Here is a 16,629-nt window from a genome sequence, read left to right as displayed (position 1 = left end):
CCAGTTCAATTCCTGGGCAGGAAGATCCTCTGGAGAAGGGATAGGTTACCTACCCCAGTATTCTTGGGTTTCCTTGGTAGCTCAGACGGTAAAGCATCCAGCTGCAATGTGAGAGACCAGGATTTGATCCCTGAGTTGGGAAGAACCCCTGGAGAAGGGAATAGCTACCCAACTCCAGTATTCTGGCCTGGAGAATTCCATGGACTCTATAGTCCATGGGGTCGCAAAGAGTCAGACACGACTGAGCCACTTGTGCTTTCATTTGGGCTTCCCTGCTAGCTCAGTGGGTGAGAATCCACCTACAATGCAAGAGACCCCGGTTCGATTCCTAGGTCAGGAAGATCTGCTGGAGAAGGGATAGGCTACCCACTCCAGTATTCTTGGGCTTCCGTTGTGGCTCAGCTGGTAAATAATCTGTTACATAATTTGTTGTGTTTTTATTATTAGTTTATTATTTTATTGACGTATAGTTGATTTACAGTGTGTTAATTTTTGCTATACAGCAGCATGGCTTAGTTATACACATATATACATTCTTTTTTTGTATTCTTTTCTGTTATGGTTTATCCCAGGATATTAAATATAGTTCCCTGTGCTATACAGTAAGACCTTGTTGTGTATCCATTTTATACGTAGTTTTTTGCATCTATGTCTTTTGTTATATTTTTGTCTTCCTTCTTAAGACCTAAGTTTTCTATGACTTTTCAATTTATTAGGAATAAATTCCTTATTGTGAGATAGAGCTTTTTATTCTTATTAAGTAAAACAGTCTAGCTTACCTTTGTACATATTATCGTATAGAAATCATTTAGAAAGATTACTATGCACACATCTTTAGTTCAGTTCAGTCACTCTGTCATGTCCGACTCTTTGCGACCCCATGGACTGCAGCACGCCAGACCTCCCTGTCCATCACCAGCTCCCGGAGTTTACTCAAACTCACGTCCATTGAGTCGGTAATGCCATCCAACCATATCAACCTCTGTCGTCCCCTTCTCCCACCTTCAAACTTGCCCAGCATCAGGGTCTTCTCAAATGAGTCAATTCTTCTCATCAGATGGCCAAAGTATTGGAGTTTCAGCTTCACCATCAGTCCTTCCAATGAATATTCAGGACTGATTTCCTTTAGGATGGACTGGTGGATCTCCTTACTGTCCAAGGGACTTTCAAGAGTCTTCTCCAACACCACTGTTCAAAACCATCAATTCTTCAGCACTCAACTTTCTTTATAGTCCAACTCTCACATCCATACATGACTATTGGAAAAACTGTATCTTTGACTAGGTGAACCTTTGTTGGCAAAGTAATGTCTTTGCTTTTTAATATGCTGTCTAGGTTGGTCATAACTTTTCTTCCAAGGAGCAAGCATCTTTTAATTTCATAGCTGCAATCACCATCTGCAGTGATTTTGGAGCCCAAAAAAATAAAGTCTGCCACTGTTTCCCCATCTATTTGCCATGAAGTGATGGGACCAGATGCCATGATCTTAGTTTTCTGAATGTTGATTTTTAAGCCAGCCTTTTCACTCTCGTCTTTCACTTTCATCAAGAGGCTCTTTAGTTCTTCTTCACTTCCTGCCATAAGGGTGATGTCATCTGCATATCTGAGGTTATTGATATTTCTCCCAGCAGTCTTGATGCCAGCTTGTGCTTCATCCAGCCCAGCGTTTCTCATGATGTACTCTGCATATAAGTTAAATAAGCAGGGTGACAGTATACAGCCTTGATGTACTCCTTTCCCTATTTGGAACCAAGCATCTTACTAGAATTTAGGTGAAAAAGCAGATTCACATACCCAGTTTACTCCAAACATCCATAATTTTTTCAATAATTGAATCAACAACTGTTGTAGAATTTAAATTAAAATTAAAGTAAAAATTGAGTTCTTTAGTCTTACTGTTCATACTTCAAGTACTCAGGAGCCATATGTAGTTAGTGGCTACCATTGGTTAACATAGATACAGAATATAGCTAACAACTGAAAATGTCAACTAAAGGACCCTGAATCAAGCATATTATTTTAGCTAAATTTTAATGTGAAGGGAATGATATAAATTAGCAAAAACTATTTTATGGATATTACAGAGATAACATTTTAAGTGAAGTTTATGTCTGAGTGTCATATGGTCTGAGTCATTTTCAGAAAAGCTGTGGAGATAATTGCAAACTTATCTAGTGCTCAGTTTGTGGTCTTCAGGTTGAGATTCTGTTATTTCCTAGAAACTGCCTTATTGCTGTGATTGGTGCTCATTAGTGGGTTATGAAATCTGCCTAGTGGACCTTGAGTAGCATTTAAAGAAAATAAGAAATAGTATTGAACAGAATGGAGAGTGTATCAGAGTGCTTCATGTGTGTGTGTAGTCTAACCCTTGCTTCAGTTTCTTAATTTTTTAGTGTGTATTTTGTATGTACATGATCGTAGGTACATGATCTCAAATGAAAAAAATGAATTGTTAATTTGGGGCTGCAGAATTTTTGAGAATTGTTTTTCTGGGGCATGCTTTTGATTGCTGATATAGTAAATATTTCCTACAGGTACATATGTCTAAACAAAACATTAATCACAGAAAACTGTAGGTTTAGTAATGAGGTATAAGTAGTATTAGAACACATCAAGTGAGTAAGATGGCGAAATGTAAAGTCATATGTAGTTACCTTCATAGACACAGCGTAGGATTGTAGTAAATTTCTTACTCAATTCTGAGTTATTATGAGGAGGCAGATTTTAATTTATGGTTAATAGAATATGTTATTGATTTGGTAATTTGTCTTCTATATTTTGGTTTGACTGTAAGTCATCAAATTTAAACTTGCGGTTGCATCTTAATTTTTAAGAAGAATCTTGGCTTCTTGCGAAGGTAAAAGCGTAGTGTTTAGGCCTCATTTACATGAATTACAGAAAAATGGCACTCAAAATCTTCTTAAAGCATTTTAATTAAAAAATTGAATAATGTTATATATTTAACCATTCCTATAAATTAATGTTTTAATTTTAGTGACACTTGATATTTAGTCTTACCAGATAATCCATTAAGATATATCAAAAAATGAAGTCAAATAAATTCAAGTTAAAAAAGAAAAAAAGGAAGTCAGGGGCTTCCCTGGTGATTCAGATAGTAAAAAAAAAATGAAGTCAAATCATACCTGGGAGTGAGATTGGTTTTTTTTTTTTTTGACAAAATGTAGATTTGTTAGCCTATTTATTTAAGGCTGCTTCCTCAGAGTTTGGTTTTTTTTTTCAAGTTTTATGTAAGCCTCACAAATAGTTTGCTTAAAATTCTTCAGCATGGAGTCAACATGTCACATAACTTTTATGCAGTGTACATATTTGGTATGCTCTTTTGCCACAAGAGGCTGAAAACTTGGGCAGCACTTACTATCATGCTTTAAAAAGGCAAAAACTGGCAAAAATTATGCCCAAGTCAGTGCTGTGCAGTCACTGTACTGTGTCACTGTTTCTTTTGTGAGAATCGGTGCAGTCATAGGGACTCTTACATAATAGACATAGAATTTAGAGACAGCAAATGACTTAGATTGCCATTTCAACTGTACTTCTAACTTCCAGTGTTGTTGTTAGCCGCTAAGTCCTGTCCAACTCTTTAGCGACCCCATGGACTGTAGCCCGCCAGTCTCCTCTGTCTATGGGATTTCCCAGGCAAGAATACTGGAGCGGGTTACCATTTCCTTCTCCAGGGGATCTTCCCAACCTGGGGTTGAACCCGCATCTCCTTCATTGGCAAGCGGGTTCTTTACCACTAAGCCACTAGGAAAGCCAGTATAATATTAGGGCATATTTTAAAGTACTGTGTTAACTGAGGCTTCTTGCTATGATTTTCTCTTGGCTAAATGCTTTTATATAGTGCAATACAGGTGTACTTGAATATCAACTTTTTGAAATGCTGTCAGTGTAGCGTTGAGGGAAAGGGAAGAGGAGGAAGAAGAGACAAAAATAACACTTTAATTTATAACTGTTTCTAAAAGCAGTAGGACTGTACTAATTTGAAATCCCATTAAGAATATTATCCTACTGCTTAAAGTGTTCCAAATGAAATTTGTTAAAAATGAAGCTAGAAGCCAAATATTATGTAATAGGTTCCTTTACCTCTCAGAGTATGGGCAGAGGAGTACATAGGAATCCGTGTGCCTTTCTGCTTTTCAGAGGGAAACTGTAGGAAGTAAGTCCCGTACTCCTTCATACATACGTATGTACATATATACGCTGCAGAAAACTGTATATGGGAGAAACTCTGTGCATGAATGCTGTAGAGGTATACACTATATCTTACAGAATGTAGAAGTCAGGGAAGACAAATGGAGTGACTTCTGTGCCAAGCCACAAAGAATTGGTCAGTGTCTAATGATAATTACAGGACATTCATACTTAAAAGTGTTAGTATTAGAAAATAGTTTACAAAGTGGGCTTTTGAGTATTCAACTAATTACATCACCACAAAATAATAGGATGCAAAATGTCTTTAAGCCCAAAGAAATAAGACATACTTTGCTGGTAACAGATATTTAACATAAATAGTATATTAGTATATACGTCTTTTTTTTTTTTTTAAGTTCTCAGCAGAAGAAGGTGGGCTAGATAAGAAATTGTATATTGTGTGAATCCAGCAGTTCCCAGGGAAAGAGAGAACTTCCAGGAACTTGAGCTTCTTGGTTGTTAGAAGTGTGTCCTCTGTTGTAGGGTGAGAGTCTTCTCTGAGGTATACCACAGCTGGAGTGAAATATTGACTTGCTTTCGCCCCACTGTCCATAGAGCATAATTAATGAATGCAGCCTCAGGATCACAAGCATTTCATGTTCTATTTCTAAACTTATTAGCTGACCTTTGACAAGATTAGAGTGTTGGTCTGAACAGTTTAACTGGCACATGATGCTCGATAAAGTTGCAAAATGTGATTTGTAATTTTATACTCACCAGGGAGCCTTAATCACTAATTTCTAGATATCTTTATCATCTGAAATGGTATATAGAAGAGATAGTTAAAAGTTCCAGGAACTTGCTGAGATATCCCTATTGTAAATTAATACTTAGCATTCTCAAATGATGCTGCTTAGTGTTAGTCTGTTATTCAGTTCAGTGCAGTCGCTCAGTCGTGTCCAACTCTGCGACCCCATGAATCGCAGCACGCCAGGCCTCCCTGTCCATCACCAACTCCCGGAGTTCACTCAGACTCACGTGCATCGAGTCAGTGATGCCATCCAACCATCTCATCCTCTGTCGTCCCCTTCTCCTCCTGCCCCCAATCCCTCCCAGCATCAGAGTCTTTTCCAATGAGTCAACTCTTCGCATGAGGTGGCCAAAGTACTGGACTTTCAGCGTCAGCATCATTCCTTCCAAAGAAATCCCAGGGCTGATCTCCTTCAGAATGGACTGGTTGGATCTCCTTGCAGTCCAAGGGACTCTCAAGAGTCTTCTCCAACACCACAGTTGAAAAGCATCAATTCTTCTGTGCTCAGCCTTCTTCACAGTCCAACTCTCACATCCATACATGACCACAGGAAAAACCATAGCCTTGTCTAGATGGACCGTAGTCGGCAAAGTAATGTCTCTGATTTTGAATATGCTATCGAGGTTGGTCATAACTTTCCTTCCAAGGAGCAAGTGTCTTTTAATTTCATGGCTGCAGTCACCATCTGCAGTGATTTTGGAGCCCAGAAAAATAAAGTCTGACACTGTTTCCACTGTTTCCCCATCTATTTCCCATGAAGTGATGGGACCAGATGCCATGATCTTCGTTTTCTGAATGTTGAGCTTTAAGCCAACTTTTTCACTCTCCTCTTTCATTTTCATCAAGAGGCTTTTTAGTTTCTCTTCACTTTCTGCCATAAGGGTGGTGTCATCTGCATATCTGAGGTTATTGATATTTCTCCCAGCAATCTTGATTCCAGCTTGTGCTTCTTCCAGCCCAGCGTTTCTCATGATGTACTCTGCATATAAGTTAAATAAGCAAGGTGACAATATTCAGCCTTGACGTACTCCTTTTCCTATTTGGAACCAGTCTGTTGTTCCATGTCCAGTTCTAACTGTTGCTTCCTGACCTGCATACAGATTTCTCAAGAGGCAGGTCAGGTGGTCTGGTATTCCCATCTCTTTCAGAATTTTCCACAGTTTATTGTGATCCACACAGGATCACAATAAATAATTTTCAGGAGGTTTAGAAAAGCTCTGTTTCTGAACCTTAAGCCACTCGAATAAACCTGTTGTTATGCCCATCTGTGAGTTTGGGGGGCAGTATTTATGGCTGACTTTCTTGAACATTTACTGTGGGCCAGGTACTGTGGGCAGGTTACATGCTTTACCTGCCATGTCATCTAAGCCTCACAAGTGACTCTTCGAGGTAGGTATTACAGTTCTTTACTCTTACAAAGAGAAAATTAAAGCTTGGAGATGCTAGGTAATTTGCCTAAGGTCACATACACAGTTTGTTAAATGGCAGAGCTAGAAATTGAGCCTTGGTCTGCCTGTGTTCTCAGACATTATGCTGAACTGCACAGGATTTAAATCAGGAAGACCTGGTTTCAGATTCAGTTCCACTTATCTAGGAATAAATACGATTTTAATCAAGATATTTTTGCCTTTTCGAGCCCCAGAGTCTTCATCTCAAACACAGTATGAGTACCTCCATGGAGGCTTGTTTGGAGGATTAAAAATAAGATACATGAAGTGCCTGGCACAGCTTCTAACACATGAAAGAGACTCAGCAAGAGGTGACTGTTATTATTTGGGGCTCTCTAGATCGCTTTCTGCCTTCCACCTTGGCAAGAAATCTCTGTGTCTCTTTCAGATAAAAATAAAACCTTTATGTTTTCAACTGCAGATACATGCCAGAAAATAACTTGATTGTTTACATTAGAAAACAGCTGAGGCTGTTGACAGTTTTAAGAACTGACATTTCTCTTACATAGCCACATAAATTTTTCACTATTTTTACTTTTATTGTGGTAAAAATATATGACCAAAAATATGCCATTTTAACCATTTTTAAGTATGCGGTTCAGTGGCACTGTTGTGTAACTGTCACCACTGTCTCTTTCCAGATCTTATCCATCATTCTAAGCAAAATCTCTGTAACCATTAAGCTGTAACTTCCTCCCTTGCCCTCAGACCCTGTAATCTAGTTTCTATCTCTGTGCATTTGCCTATTATGAGTATTACATATAAATGAAATCATATAGTATTTATCCTTTTGTGTCGGCTTACTATTTTTAAGGTTCATCCATGATGTGACATGTATCAGAACTTTATTCCTTTTTATGGTTGAATAACATTATGTTGTATAAATATATTACCTTTTGCTTATCTCTTCATCCATCATGGGACACCATATTAGCCACATACACTTTTAAGCTCTTATTAGAATTTGAATTTTCTCATGATAGAGATCCTGAAAATACTTTATTAATCACTTTTCAATTAAAAATTATACTCTAGTTTGAATTCATTTTAGGTCTAAACTGAGTCATTCTTAGTCAAGTTAAATCATTTTACTTTTTACATTATGTATCTGTTAATGAAGAAATATAGTATATATTTTAAGGAAAATGATACCAGCCAGATTTAGATATTTTTTATATTTGATAAGCAGTACTTTTATTCTGAATCAGATAAAATATTCCAGTTGTAAGATAATTGAAAGCATGTGATCCAGTCAGTGTAGGGCTCAGGTTTGTTTTATACTTTGTTTTCTGTTTTTTTTTTTCAATTACTTTACTTAAATATGATACTTATTTACTGTGTATATTTACTGTTTCTAAAGAGCAAATAGCATTTCTATTATTAATTTGAAGAATTTATAAAATTCTTATCACTGTGTTTTTCTCAAAATTGCTGAATTATATTTGATTCAAACCCAAAGCAAAACTTGGCAACCATAAAATACCTAAATCTGGGTGGCATCATTTTTCTTAAAATATGATATACTTTTGGATGAGAAGAAGGGGAAAAAACATGACTGATACAGTCTTAAAGTCTTAATGGCTTAAAGTCTGTTTTGTATGTCTTTAAAATGTTACAAGGATTCTTGGAGTAGATTTACATTTTTTCCAAGTCTAAACTAAGTAGTCTAGAGTTAATCATGGTTCTCTCTTTTTTTAAATTGAATAAAAGAAATTTGCTGACAATTCTTAAGTACTTTTCAGGGCTTATTTTTAGAAAGTAAACTATGTAATGAGAATATATGCTACCTGAATTTTCCCCCATATACTTTTTTAAAAATTTATTTTAAAACTATCCTTAAATGTTTTCATTTGTAAATATTGCTGCTGCTTGGCCATATAAGGACTTACACTTACACTTGTCTATTAAGTGTCCAGGGATAAGATGAATGATTGGTTTTAGCAGACAACCTTATTTAAATAATAATGTCTTTCATCAAGGGGGTGGTTCCAGCATGTTGCACCATTAGAATATCTTGAGAACTTCAAAAAATACATCAATATTTAGGCTTAGTCCTCAGAAATTTTGATTTCATAGGTCTACAGTAGAACTTTGACAAGCTCCACAAGTAATAAACATGCACCCAGGATTTAGAACCATTGTATTCAAGCAGGAACCAGGTGAGGTGGGGTAGGGTTGTGAGAAAAGTAGAAATAGGAGTGAGCCTTCGTCATTTCTGTCTCTTCTATGTTTACAGTAAAACAATCCAGGAGAAGAGGAAAATGAAAGATCACTGAAAATCCAGAGTTCAAAAAATGAACTAGATTTTTCTTTTTGTCATTGTAGACATTCAAGGACTTTAATGAAACTTAAATGGTTCAACAAAAGATGCTCTAATGGATGACAGCGAAACTCCTGCATATAATCTGCAGATAGAACCACAAGATGGATGTCATCCTGGTGACGGCGTGGAAAGTATAGTAACATGCTTGCCTTCTGCATCAGATGAAAATGAAAATCAACTTGATGGGGATGGGCTTGAGCTTCTGACCAGCAGTGACAGTGCAATGGGCAAACCTGAAGTGTTGGAGCAGGACAGTCTGAACAATAATGAAAGCTGCACACCAAGCTGTGAGGTGGCTGCAAGTGAGAACTCGGAAAACATTTCTTGTGAAAGCCCCAAAGACGGGCAGGCCTTCTTGAGAAAGGACCACAAGATACCTGGAAGCAGAAGTTCAAGAGGCAAAAGAGGCACTGTAAAGAAGATACCACAAGGTATTTTTTTTTAATTATTATTTTTAACTAAGAATAAACAGTCTTCCCATCCCATACTGTGTGTATTGTCCTGCTTCTTGCTTTTCTTCTCTTAATATGTTCCAGAGCTAGTTCTGTGATAGCACATAGAAACCACAGCTGTGTGGTGTGACATGTGTGTCTATAGTGTTCATTGTATGGGTGTACCATGAAGTATTTAACCACTTGATGGCTATTCCCAGTATTCTATAATAAATGTGTTGAAGGTGGCATTTTTTGTACATGTCTTCTCCCTAGATGCTTTTAATGTATGTATATATATATATAGCCTTTTCCTATATCTGTTAGACCCTTTTCTACCAATTTCAGCATTAAAAATTTCCTTCCATTGTCACTTTGGCCTTGATTTCTAACCAGTGAGTTTATGGGCTAGTCCAGTCTTACACAGCTTTTTTGGATCTTTACATCTCACTTCATTAATGTACATTAATATACATCATATAACAATGTTGAGTAAGACATCTAGCTTTATGTTACTTTGGTTACAGAGTATTTTTCATCTGGCATATAATTTAGCAGTTAAAATTTGGAGCTATGGACTTTTTTTGCCTGAATCATAAGGCACCCTTGCGAAAAGGCAGCCTCTGGTTATTTTTTGATCAGAACCATGTGGGTCTAGAGAGTTCTGGACACCTTAGTCTGGGCCACCTTAGTGTAGCACCACTTTACCTACACCTATGGCCTGTGTGAGGCTCTGGAGAACAAAATGGACTGTCTCATCTGCCCTCTTCTACTTCTTTGGCTGATTGAGAAATATGGTCAGTCTATCCATATCCTGTTTTTTATTTGTATTTGTTTATTTGGAGTAAAATATGAAACTTCTCAGTTTCTACAAATCCTTGTTTATTCAGTAGGGCAATTTGACAACTTTTTACTGTAACTCATCATTTGGCTTTCCAATTAATGGATCCCTTTTTCTTTGCTTTTTCTTAGTAGACGTAAAGCAAAAAAATTTTTGATTTTTTGATTTGAAAGCATTTTCTTAAAAGACCTAAGTGTAAACCGATGATATACACAGCGCTGTTTGTATGTAAATTGATTTACTCTGTAAACATAAGTCAAAAGTTATTTGTTCCTTTCTAATGTGACCGTGTGATGCTTTTAAGAACTGAGACCTAGTTGCATATGTGTAACAATCAGTCATAGCTTCAAGACTGATGGCTCCTTTTATTTCTTCCATGATCTTATTCCAGTTACCCTAGGTGTGATTATATAATTTCAAGTTATTTAGTACTTATTATCCCGTGAGCAGATATGTGTAGAATTAGTATTCCTAATGCATTTGAAATATATGATTTACAAAACTTAGGGACACTTTTTATACAGATTATTTTTAAAATTATTTTATATACCTTTAATAAAATGAGTTTAAGAGTGTAAGAAAACTGAATTATGAGTTGTAAAACCTAAGTTCAAATCTCATTACTTCTGGTTGTTGGTCACTTGGTGAGTCTTAACCATTCTGTATTTTAGTTTCCACGTCTGTGTAATGATGATGTTCATCTCCACATATCTATAAAATTCCTTTTTGAGCTGTGAATTTCTCAGATTTCTGAATTGAGATGGTACAGTCTAAACTCAATTAAAATTTGGTAATCCCTCTCTAGTGTATCTGTTGAGTTTTTCATGTGTAAGCAATACATTGGTACATTTTTGTTTTTAAACATCATCTGTAACTGGAGTACTGCAAAAGCCCTCTGCAAACATTTCTTCCATCTTACGTTTTGCCAATCCATTCTGCATGTTAGGATTAAAAAGGCAGAGAGTTTATAGTTAGAGATCTAGACATGAGCATATTCTCTCTTCTCATGCTTTAATTCCTACAGCCTACATAAATAAAGTCTCACAGTTTTGCAGATAAGTACTTTTCTAATAATAGACTAGCTTCTCAGATGTGATTTGAAAGACATAGAGAACATGATGTTCAATCCCAAACCAGAAGTAACTTTTTTATAGCTGGGTGCCCTCTCAACAGTTGTTTTTTGGAAACAGACATTAAGGTGAATTTATTTACTATTATGCTTACAGGTGGTGCTAGTGGTAAAGAACCCAGCTGCCAGTGCAGGAGACCTAAGAGACGTGGGTTCAATGGCTGTGTCGGGAAGATCCCCTGGAGGAGGGCGTAGCAGCCCACTCCAGTATTCTTGCCTTTAGAATCCCATGGACAGAGGAGCCTAGCAGGCTACAGTCCACAGGGGCTCAACAGACACGACTGAAGTGACTTAGCACACATGCACACATTATGCTTAATTTGTAGTGATTTTTCATGTATCCAGTAGCTAGTACTAAGGGAAAAAAAAATTGGAGTAGTAGTGTTAGGAGACATCTTTATTTACTGGTTTTCTGGAGGCTACATTTCTGTAAACATGCTAAAACCTGGAACTTGTCCCCAGGAAAATCCAGTTGTCATTATATTACGAGAATTTTTTTTTCCTTAGGAGAATGGAATCCCCTTGATATAGTCAACTAAACAGGGTTTCAAGCTGCATTCCATCAGATTTTCCCTGTGGCTCAATCTGGTGAAGCTTTAGGTAAATATCCTAAGAACAAGTGAAAATCAATATATTTTTTATTTTTTATTGAATTATAGTTAAAACCAGTAAATTTTTAACAGCTTAATTGAGATACAATTCACATACCATATAATTCACTCATATAATAAAGTATACAATTCAGTGATTTTTAGTATATTCAGAAAGCCATGCAGTCATTACCATGGTCAGTTTTAGACAGTTTAGTTTATTTTCATTACCACAAAAAGAAACCCCGTACCTATTAACAGTCATTCCATTTACTCTGCCCTGAAACAGCCTATAGGAGCTCTCATGGGCATTCATTTGTTAAAATACCTTGGAGTTTCATGAAGTTCATTTCTTGAAGTACTTTTTCAGATCTGCTGTATATAAAATCTAAGTGTTGAGTTTAGGTTACTCAAGACAGTTGTGTGCCCTAAGTGACCCTTTTCTATGAAAGGGGAAAGGAAATAATGGTTTCTGAGTTTAAGACAGTCTGGCTGGATACCGAGGTGCTTAAATAATAAGGTAAGCTTATAGAACCAGACTGTGGCTTCATGTGGCTCATTAAATTTTCTGAAGTTCTGCTTCTTTAGGAGCTCAGCAAAGCAAGCAAGCTGAAAGAAGTGCTATTCTTTCCTCTCAAGATAAGTGTCCTTCATGGCATCTGAGAAGAAAATAAGGATATTCTTTTAAATATGTTTATGTCAGAGTCTGATATGATGGCACATTCCTACTAAAACATTTAAAACATAGGTGATTTAGGTAGTGAAAGGAGTGGCCTTTCAGCCTTGTTTGAGTCCCATTCCCCAAAAGTCATGAAATATTAATAGTAATTTTCATGTCTGCAGTCGTTCAGTTGTGGCTGACTCTTTGCTACCCTATGAACTGTAGCCCACCAAGGCTCCTGTGTCATAAAATAAAGTTGTGGCTATTTTTATGTCTTTCCTTCCTTATAGTGACATTGAAAAAAAATGTCTTCATTGCTGTGATTTCGTGTTACGATTCTTAGAACCATTGCATAAGTAAAATTCCTCAAATCGCCTGTGTATGCTGATGCCTATCTTGGCCATGAATTTGGGAAATGAATCAGAAATAAATTTCAATATGTGAGTATGCAGTTTGTATGCTAAGTTTGCTGTGCTTTGTTCCTTTTTCCTTCCAAAATTTCCTCTTTCAAAGGTTCAAGTTAGTGCTATGAAAATAGAAGAGTGCTCAGCGTTTAAATATCTTCAGTTGTTAGCTTAACACATTTAAGTAGTTAAAAGGAAATATCCCTTCCTTTTTCTTAACACTACATACTAGTATTATGAGAGACAAGGTTGAAAAATGAGTCAGCTCCTTTCTGACCTGACCTGGGGTCAGAGGGTTATCTTATGTAATTATAACGTAATTACCGGCTGCTCCAGGCAACGCATTCTCCTGCTATACCCTCAGGTGGCAGCCTCTGCCTTTAGAGGGAGCAGCACAGCGCTGTGGTTAAGATCTCAGGCCACAGTCAAACTGCCCTGTGACCTAAGGTAAGCAACCTGAATCCTCTCAACCTTGGTCCTTATAAATTAATGGCTAAGGATTAAATTAAAGACATAATAGGGTGAACCCAAGCACTTAGGAGACACTCCAGCTTATAACATAGTTTTCAAAATTGAATTGTTATCTGATAGGATAATTATCTTTGTCAACTAAAAAGAATCACAGCCTAAAGGTTGAGAATCATACTTTCTTTGACAGACAAAACTGAGAACTTAAGCCCAGGATGCAGCCTCTCATACAGCTTTACAGAACTGCTCCAAATAGGTAAGAGAGGAGCCAAGATACATAGGAGTTTTCGCAACAAAGGCCAGGTAGTGGGAATATTACAAGATCACTGTTAATTAAAGAAAAAAAGACATCTCAAATTAAGGAATTTAGTGCTTTTCTACAAATGGGAAGATGCAAGGACTTGCTGAAATCATGCATTTGATGTGCACCTCAGCCCTCTGGGACCAGTATCCTGTGCTTTCTCGTCCTGACTCTGGGTACCTCATTGGGGTGGCTGCAGTGGCTGACTACTGGATAGTGGGCATCCAGTTTCTGTCCTGAGTTCCCTCAGGGTTCACCTTCTGGGCAGCTGTAATGTGATGGCATGATGGCTTGATGGCTGCAACATCCTGTGTTTACTGATATGGCAGGTAGAATTTTTTTTTTTTTTTTCTCTGACAGCCTGTTGGAGCTCTCATGGGCATGCATTTATTAAATTCCCTTGGAGTTTCATGAAGTTCATTTCTTGAAGTACTTTTTCACATCTGTTGTATATAAAATCTAGTCTGGTAATTATTAATAGAAGTGAAGCCAAAATCCTGGAACTTAAGAATACAGTGATTGAAATGAAAATTTCACTTAAGGGGATTCAACAGCAGATTTCAGCAAGCAGGAAAAAGAATCCGTAAACTATGTCCAGAGGCATGGATTTAAATTAAAATGCTCTGAAGAATACTACTGTATAATATTTTTGTATGATAGAAACTTCGAGGTGTACATACTGTTGATTAAGAAACATCACCTCAATCTTTGGAAAGTAATACTGTTTTTGTCTTAGAGATGAGGGGAGGGGAAACATAACTGTTGCAGCCTCATGAAGATACGTTGGTGGAGAAGTTTAAATTCTGTAGAGCTCCAGGAAGACAGTTTGGTAGTTCCCTTGAAAAGTTAAACATAGAATTATCATTAAATCCACCAATTCTACTTCTAGATATGTACCCAGAGTAATTGAAACCAATGCCTCAGATAGCTGTACACCAGTGTTCAGGGCAGCATTATTCAAAGTAACCAAAAGGTGTTAACACCCCAGAATGTCCATTGATAAAATACATGAAGGAAATATATATATATGTATATGGAAACATTGTTCAGCCTTAAAAGGAGTAATAATCTGATACATGCTGCCACATGGATGAATCTTGAAGACGTTGTGCTGAGTGACACAAGCCAGACACAAAAAGACAAACACTGTGTGGCTCTGCTTCCACGAGGTACTTGGTTTAGGCAAATTCATGGAGGCAGAAAGTGGACTAGAGCTGCTGACCTGAAAAAAAAGGACAGCCTAGAAGAGAGATTGTTTAATTTGGCAGACGTTCTGAGGGTTTAAACCCAGGAGTCAACCTTTTTCCAGAGAGACTGTTCCCAAGAGGTAAGGTAAAAACTGGGAAAAAGAGCAATTTTTGCAACAAAAACGAGATGAAAAATTACCGTTAAATAAAGGAAACTAGAAAACGTTAAATAAAGAAAACTCAAGTTAATGAATTTAGTGCCTTTCTATGTATAGGAAGATGTGAAAGTCTGGACTCACTGAAATCATTCCTTTGATATGCATTATAATTATCTAGGGCCTGTATCTTGCTTTTTTCCATCCTAAATCCCCTCAGGATGCACCATTGGGGAGAGGCTGCCGTGGCTAGTATCAGTGGCTGGCAGCTTATTTGTGTCCATCCTGAGTTCTCTCGGGGCTTAGCAGCTGGGCAGCTGCAGGGGCTAATGACGTGATGGCCGCAACATTCTTTGTTTACTGATATGGCAGGCAACATTTTTCATCCACAGAGGATTCCAGATGTTAAGCAGGAGGGGAATGGGGAGTTCGTGTTTAATGGGTACAGAGTTTTTGTTTGGGTGATGAAAAGTTCTGCAAATGGTAAGTGGTGATAGTTGTACAACATTGTGAATGTAATGTCACTGTATCGCGCAGTTCAAAAGGGTTAAAATGTTAAGTTTTATGTTACATATAAAAAAATCACCAAATAACAATTCATAGAGTTCCAAATTTACTGTCATGGACATATTTAATTTGATTGCAGCTTACTGAGTTTTAAAAACAAAAGTTCTTGAACATTTTCTGAGCACTTAGTGTGTGAATGCCACCGTGATACCTGCTTTGTATGAAATATCTCATTTAATCTTCATATTAAGTACCACGATTAGCCTCAATCTCTAGAGGAGGAATCTGAAAGCACAGAGAGAAGTAACTTGCCCAGGATTGTACTGGTGACAGGTGACACTCTCAGGATTTGATCCCAGGCAGTCTGACTTCAAACTGAGCCTGATTGTTAAACTATGCTATTTGACATTTTCTAATTTTGAAGTATGTTTAAAGAAAAGTTCTGTTTCATGTCTGACTTAACATACTTTGCCACAGGACCATTTCACACATACTTTCTCTCTGAGTATGTTGCAGCCATGCTTCTTCAGAACAATTCCTGCCTACCAGCCTTAGCAAGATGAAACACGATCAGAGAAAAGGGTGTTGGTTCACCCTGAAGGAAGTGGTGGAGTTTGGTTTGTTTCATTAATTGTCTCTGAATCCTTAGATTCTTTATTTGATCTATCCTCAATGTAGTGAGAAGGACTGTCAACAATTGGGTCAAGGAAAGTTTGGGGTTTTTTGCTTTTTACTAATCTAGGATAAAAATACCTTTGTGCTACGTTGCTTCAGTCTTGTCTGACTCTTCGTGACCCTGTGGACCATAGCAAACCCACCAGGCTCCTCTGTCCATGGGGATTCTCCAGGCAAGAATACTAGAGTGGGTTGCCATGCCCTCCTCCAGGGGACCTTCCCAACCCAGGGATTGAACCCACTTCTACCATCTCCTGCGTTGGCAGGTTCCTGGAGTTCTTTACCACTAGCACCACCTGGGAATCCCCACTGACATCTTTTAGTCTTCTGGACAGTTTCTTCCTGTTTAGCCAGAGCAAGCTGATTAAAAAAGCCTGAGGACTCCCTTTAACACAAACTGGAAGTTCAAAGTTCAAGCCTCATCAAGTATTCTCTTAAATACATCAAGCCAATCACCATTCCCTGTCCTCTCAAACCATTTTTTGAACACCTTGGAAATCTTCATCCTGCCTCTTGTTGTAATATAGTCATTCAGTCATGTTCCACTAT

General features: G+C 37.5%; 1 protein-coding gene across 1 annotated transcript in view; it reads left to right on the top strand.

The window, feature by feature from the left end:
* The window catches only part of CNST (consortin, connexin sorting protein), an 85,960-nt gene that overhangs the window by 22,298 nt on the left and 47,033 nt on the right, over nucleotides 1-16,629 (top strand). The window contains exon 2 of the mRNA XM_052654016.1: nucleotides 8,734-9,162. Within this exon, the coding sequence (XP_052509976.1) occupies nucleotides 8,784-9,162 (379 nt within the window). The 5' untranslated portion in view covers nucleotides 8,734-8,783. The remainder of the gene's footprint in view (nucleotides 1-8,733; nucleotides 9,163-16,629) is intronic.

The sequence above is a fragment of the Budorcas taxicolor genome, chromosome 16 (genome assembly GCF_023091745.1).
Source record: "Budorcas taxicolor isolate Tak-1 chromosome 16, Takin1.1, whole genome shotgun sequence".
NCBI classification, from domain to species: Eukaryota; Metazoa; Chordata; class Mammalia; order Artiodactyla; family Bovidae; genus Budorcas; species Budorcas taxicolor.
Note: the sequence above shows the minus strand (reverse complement) of the source record. Positions and strands in the feature narration are given on the sequence as shown.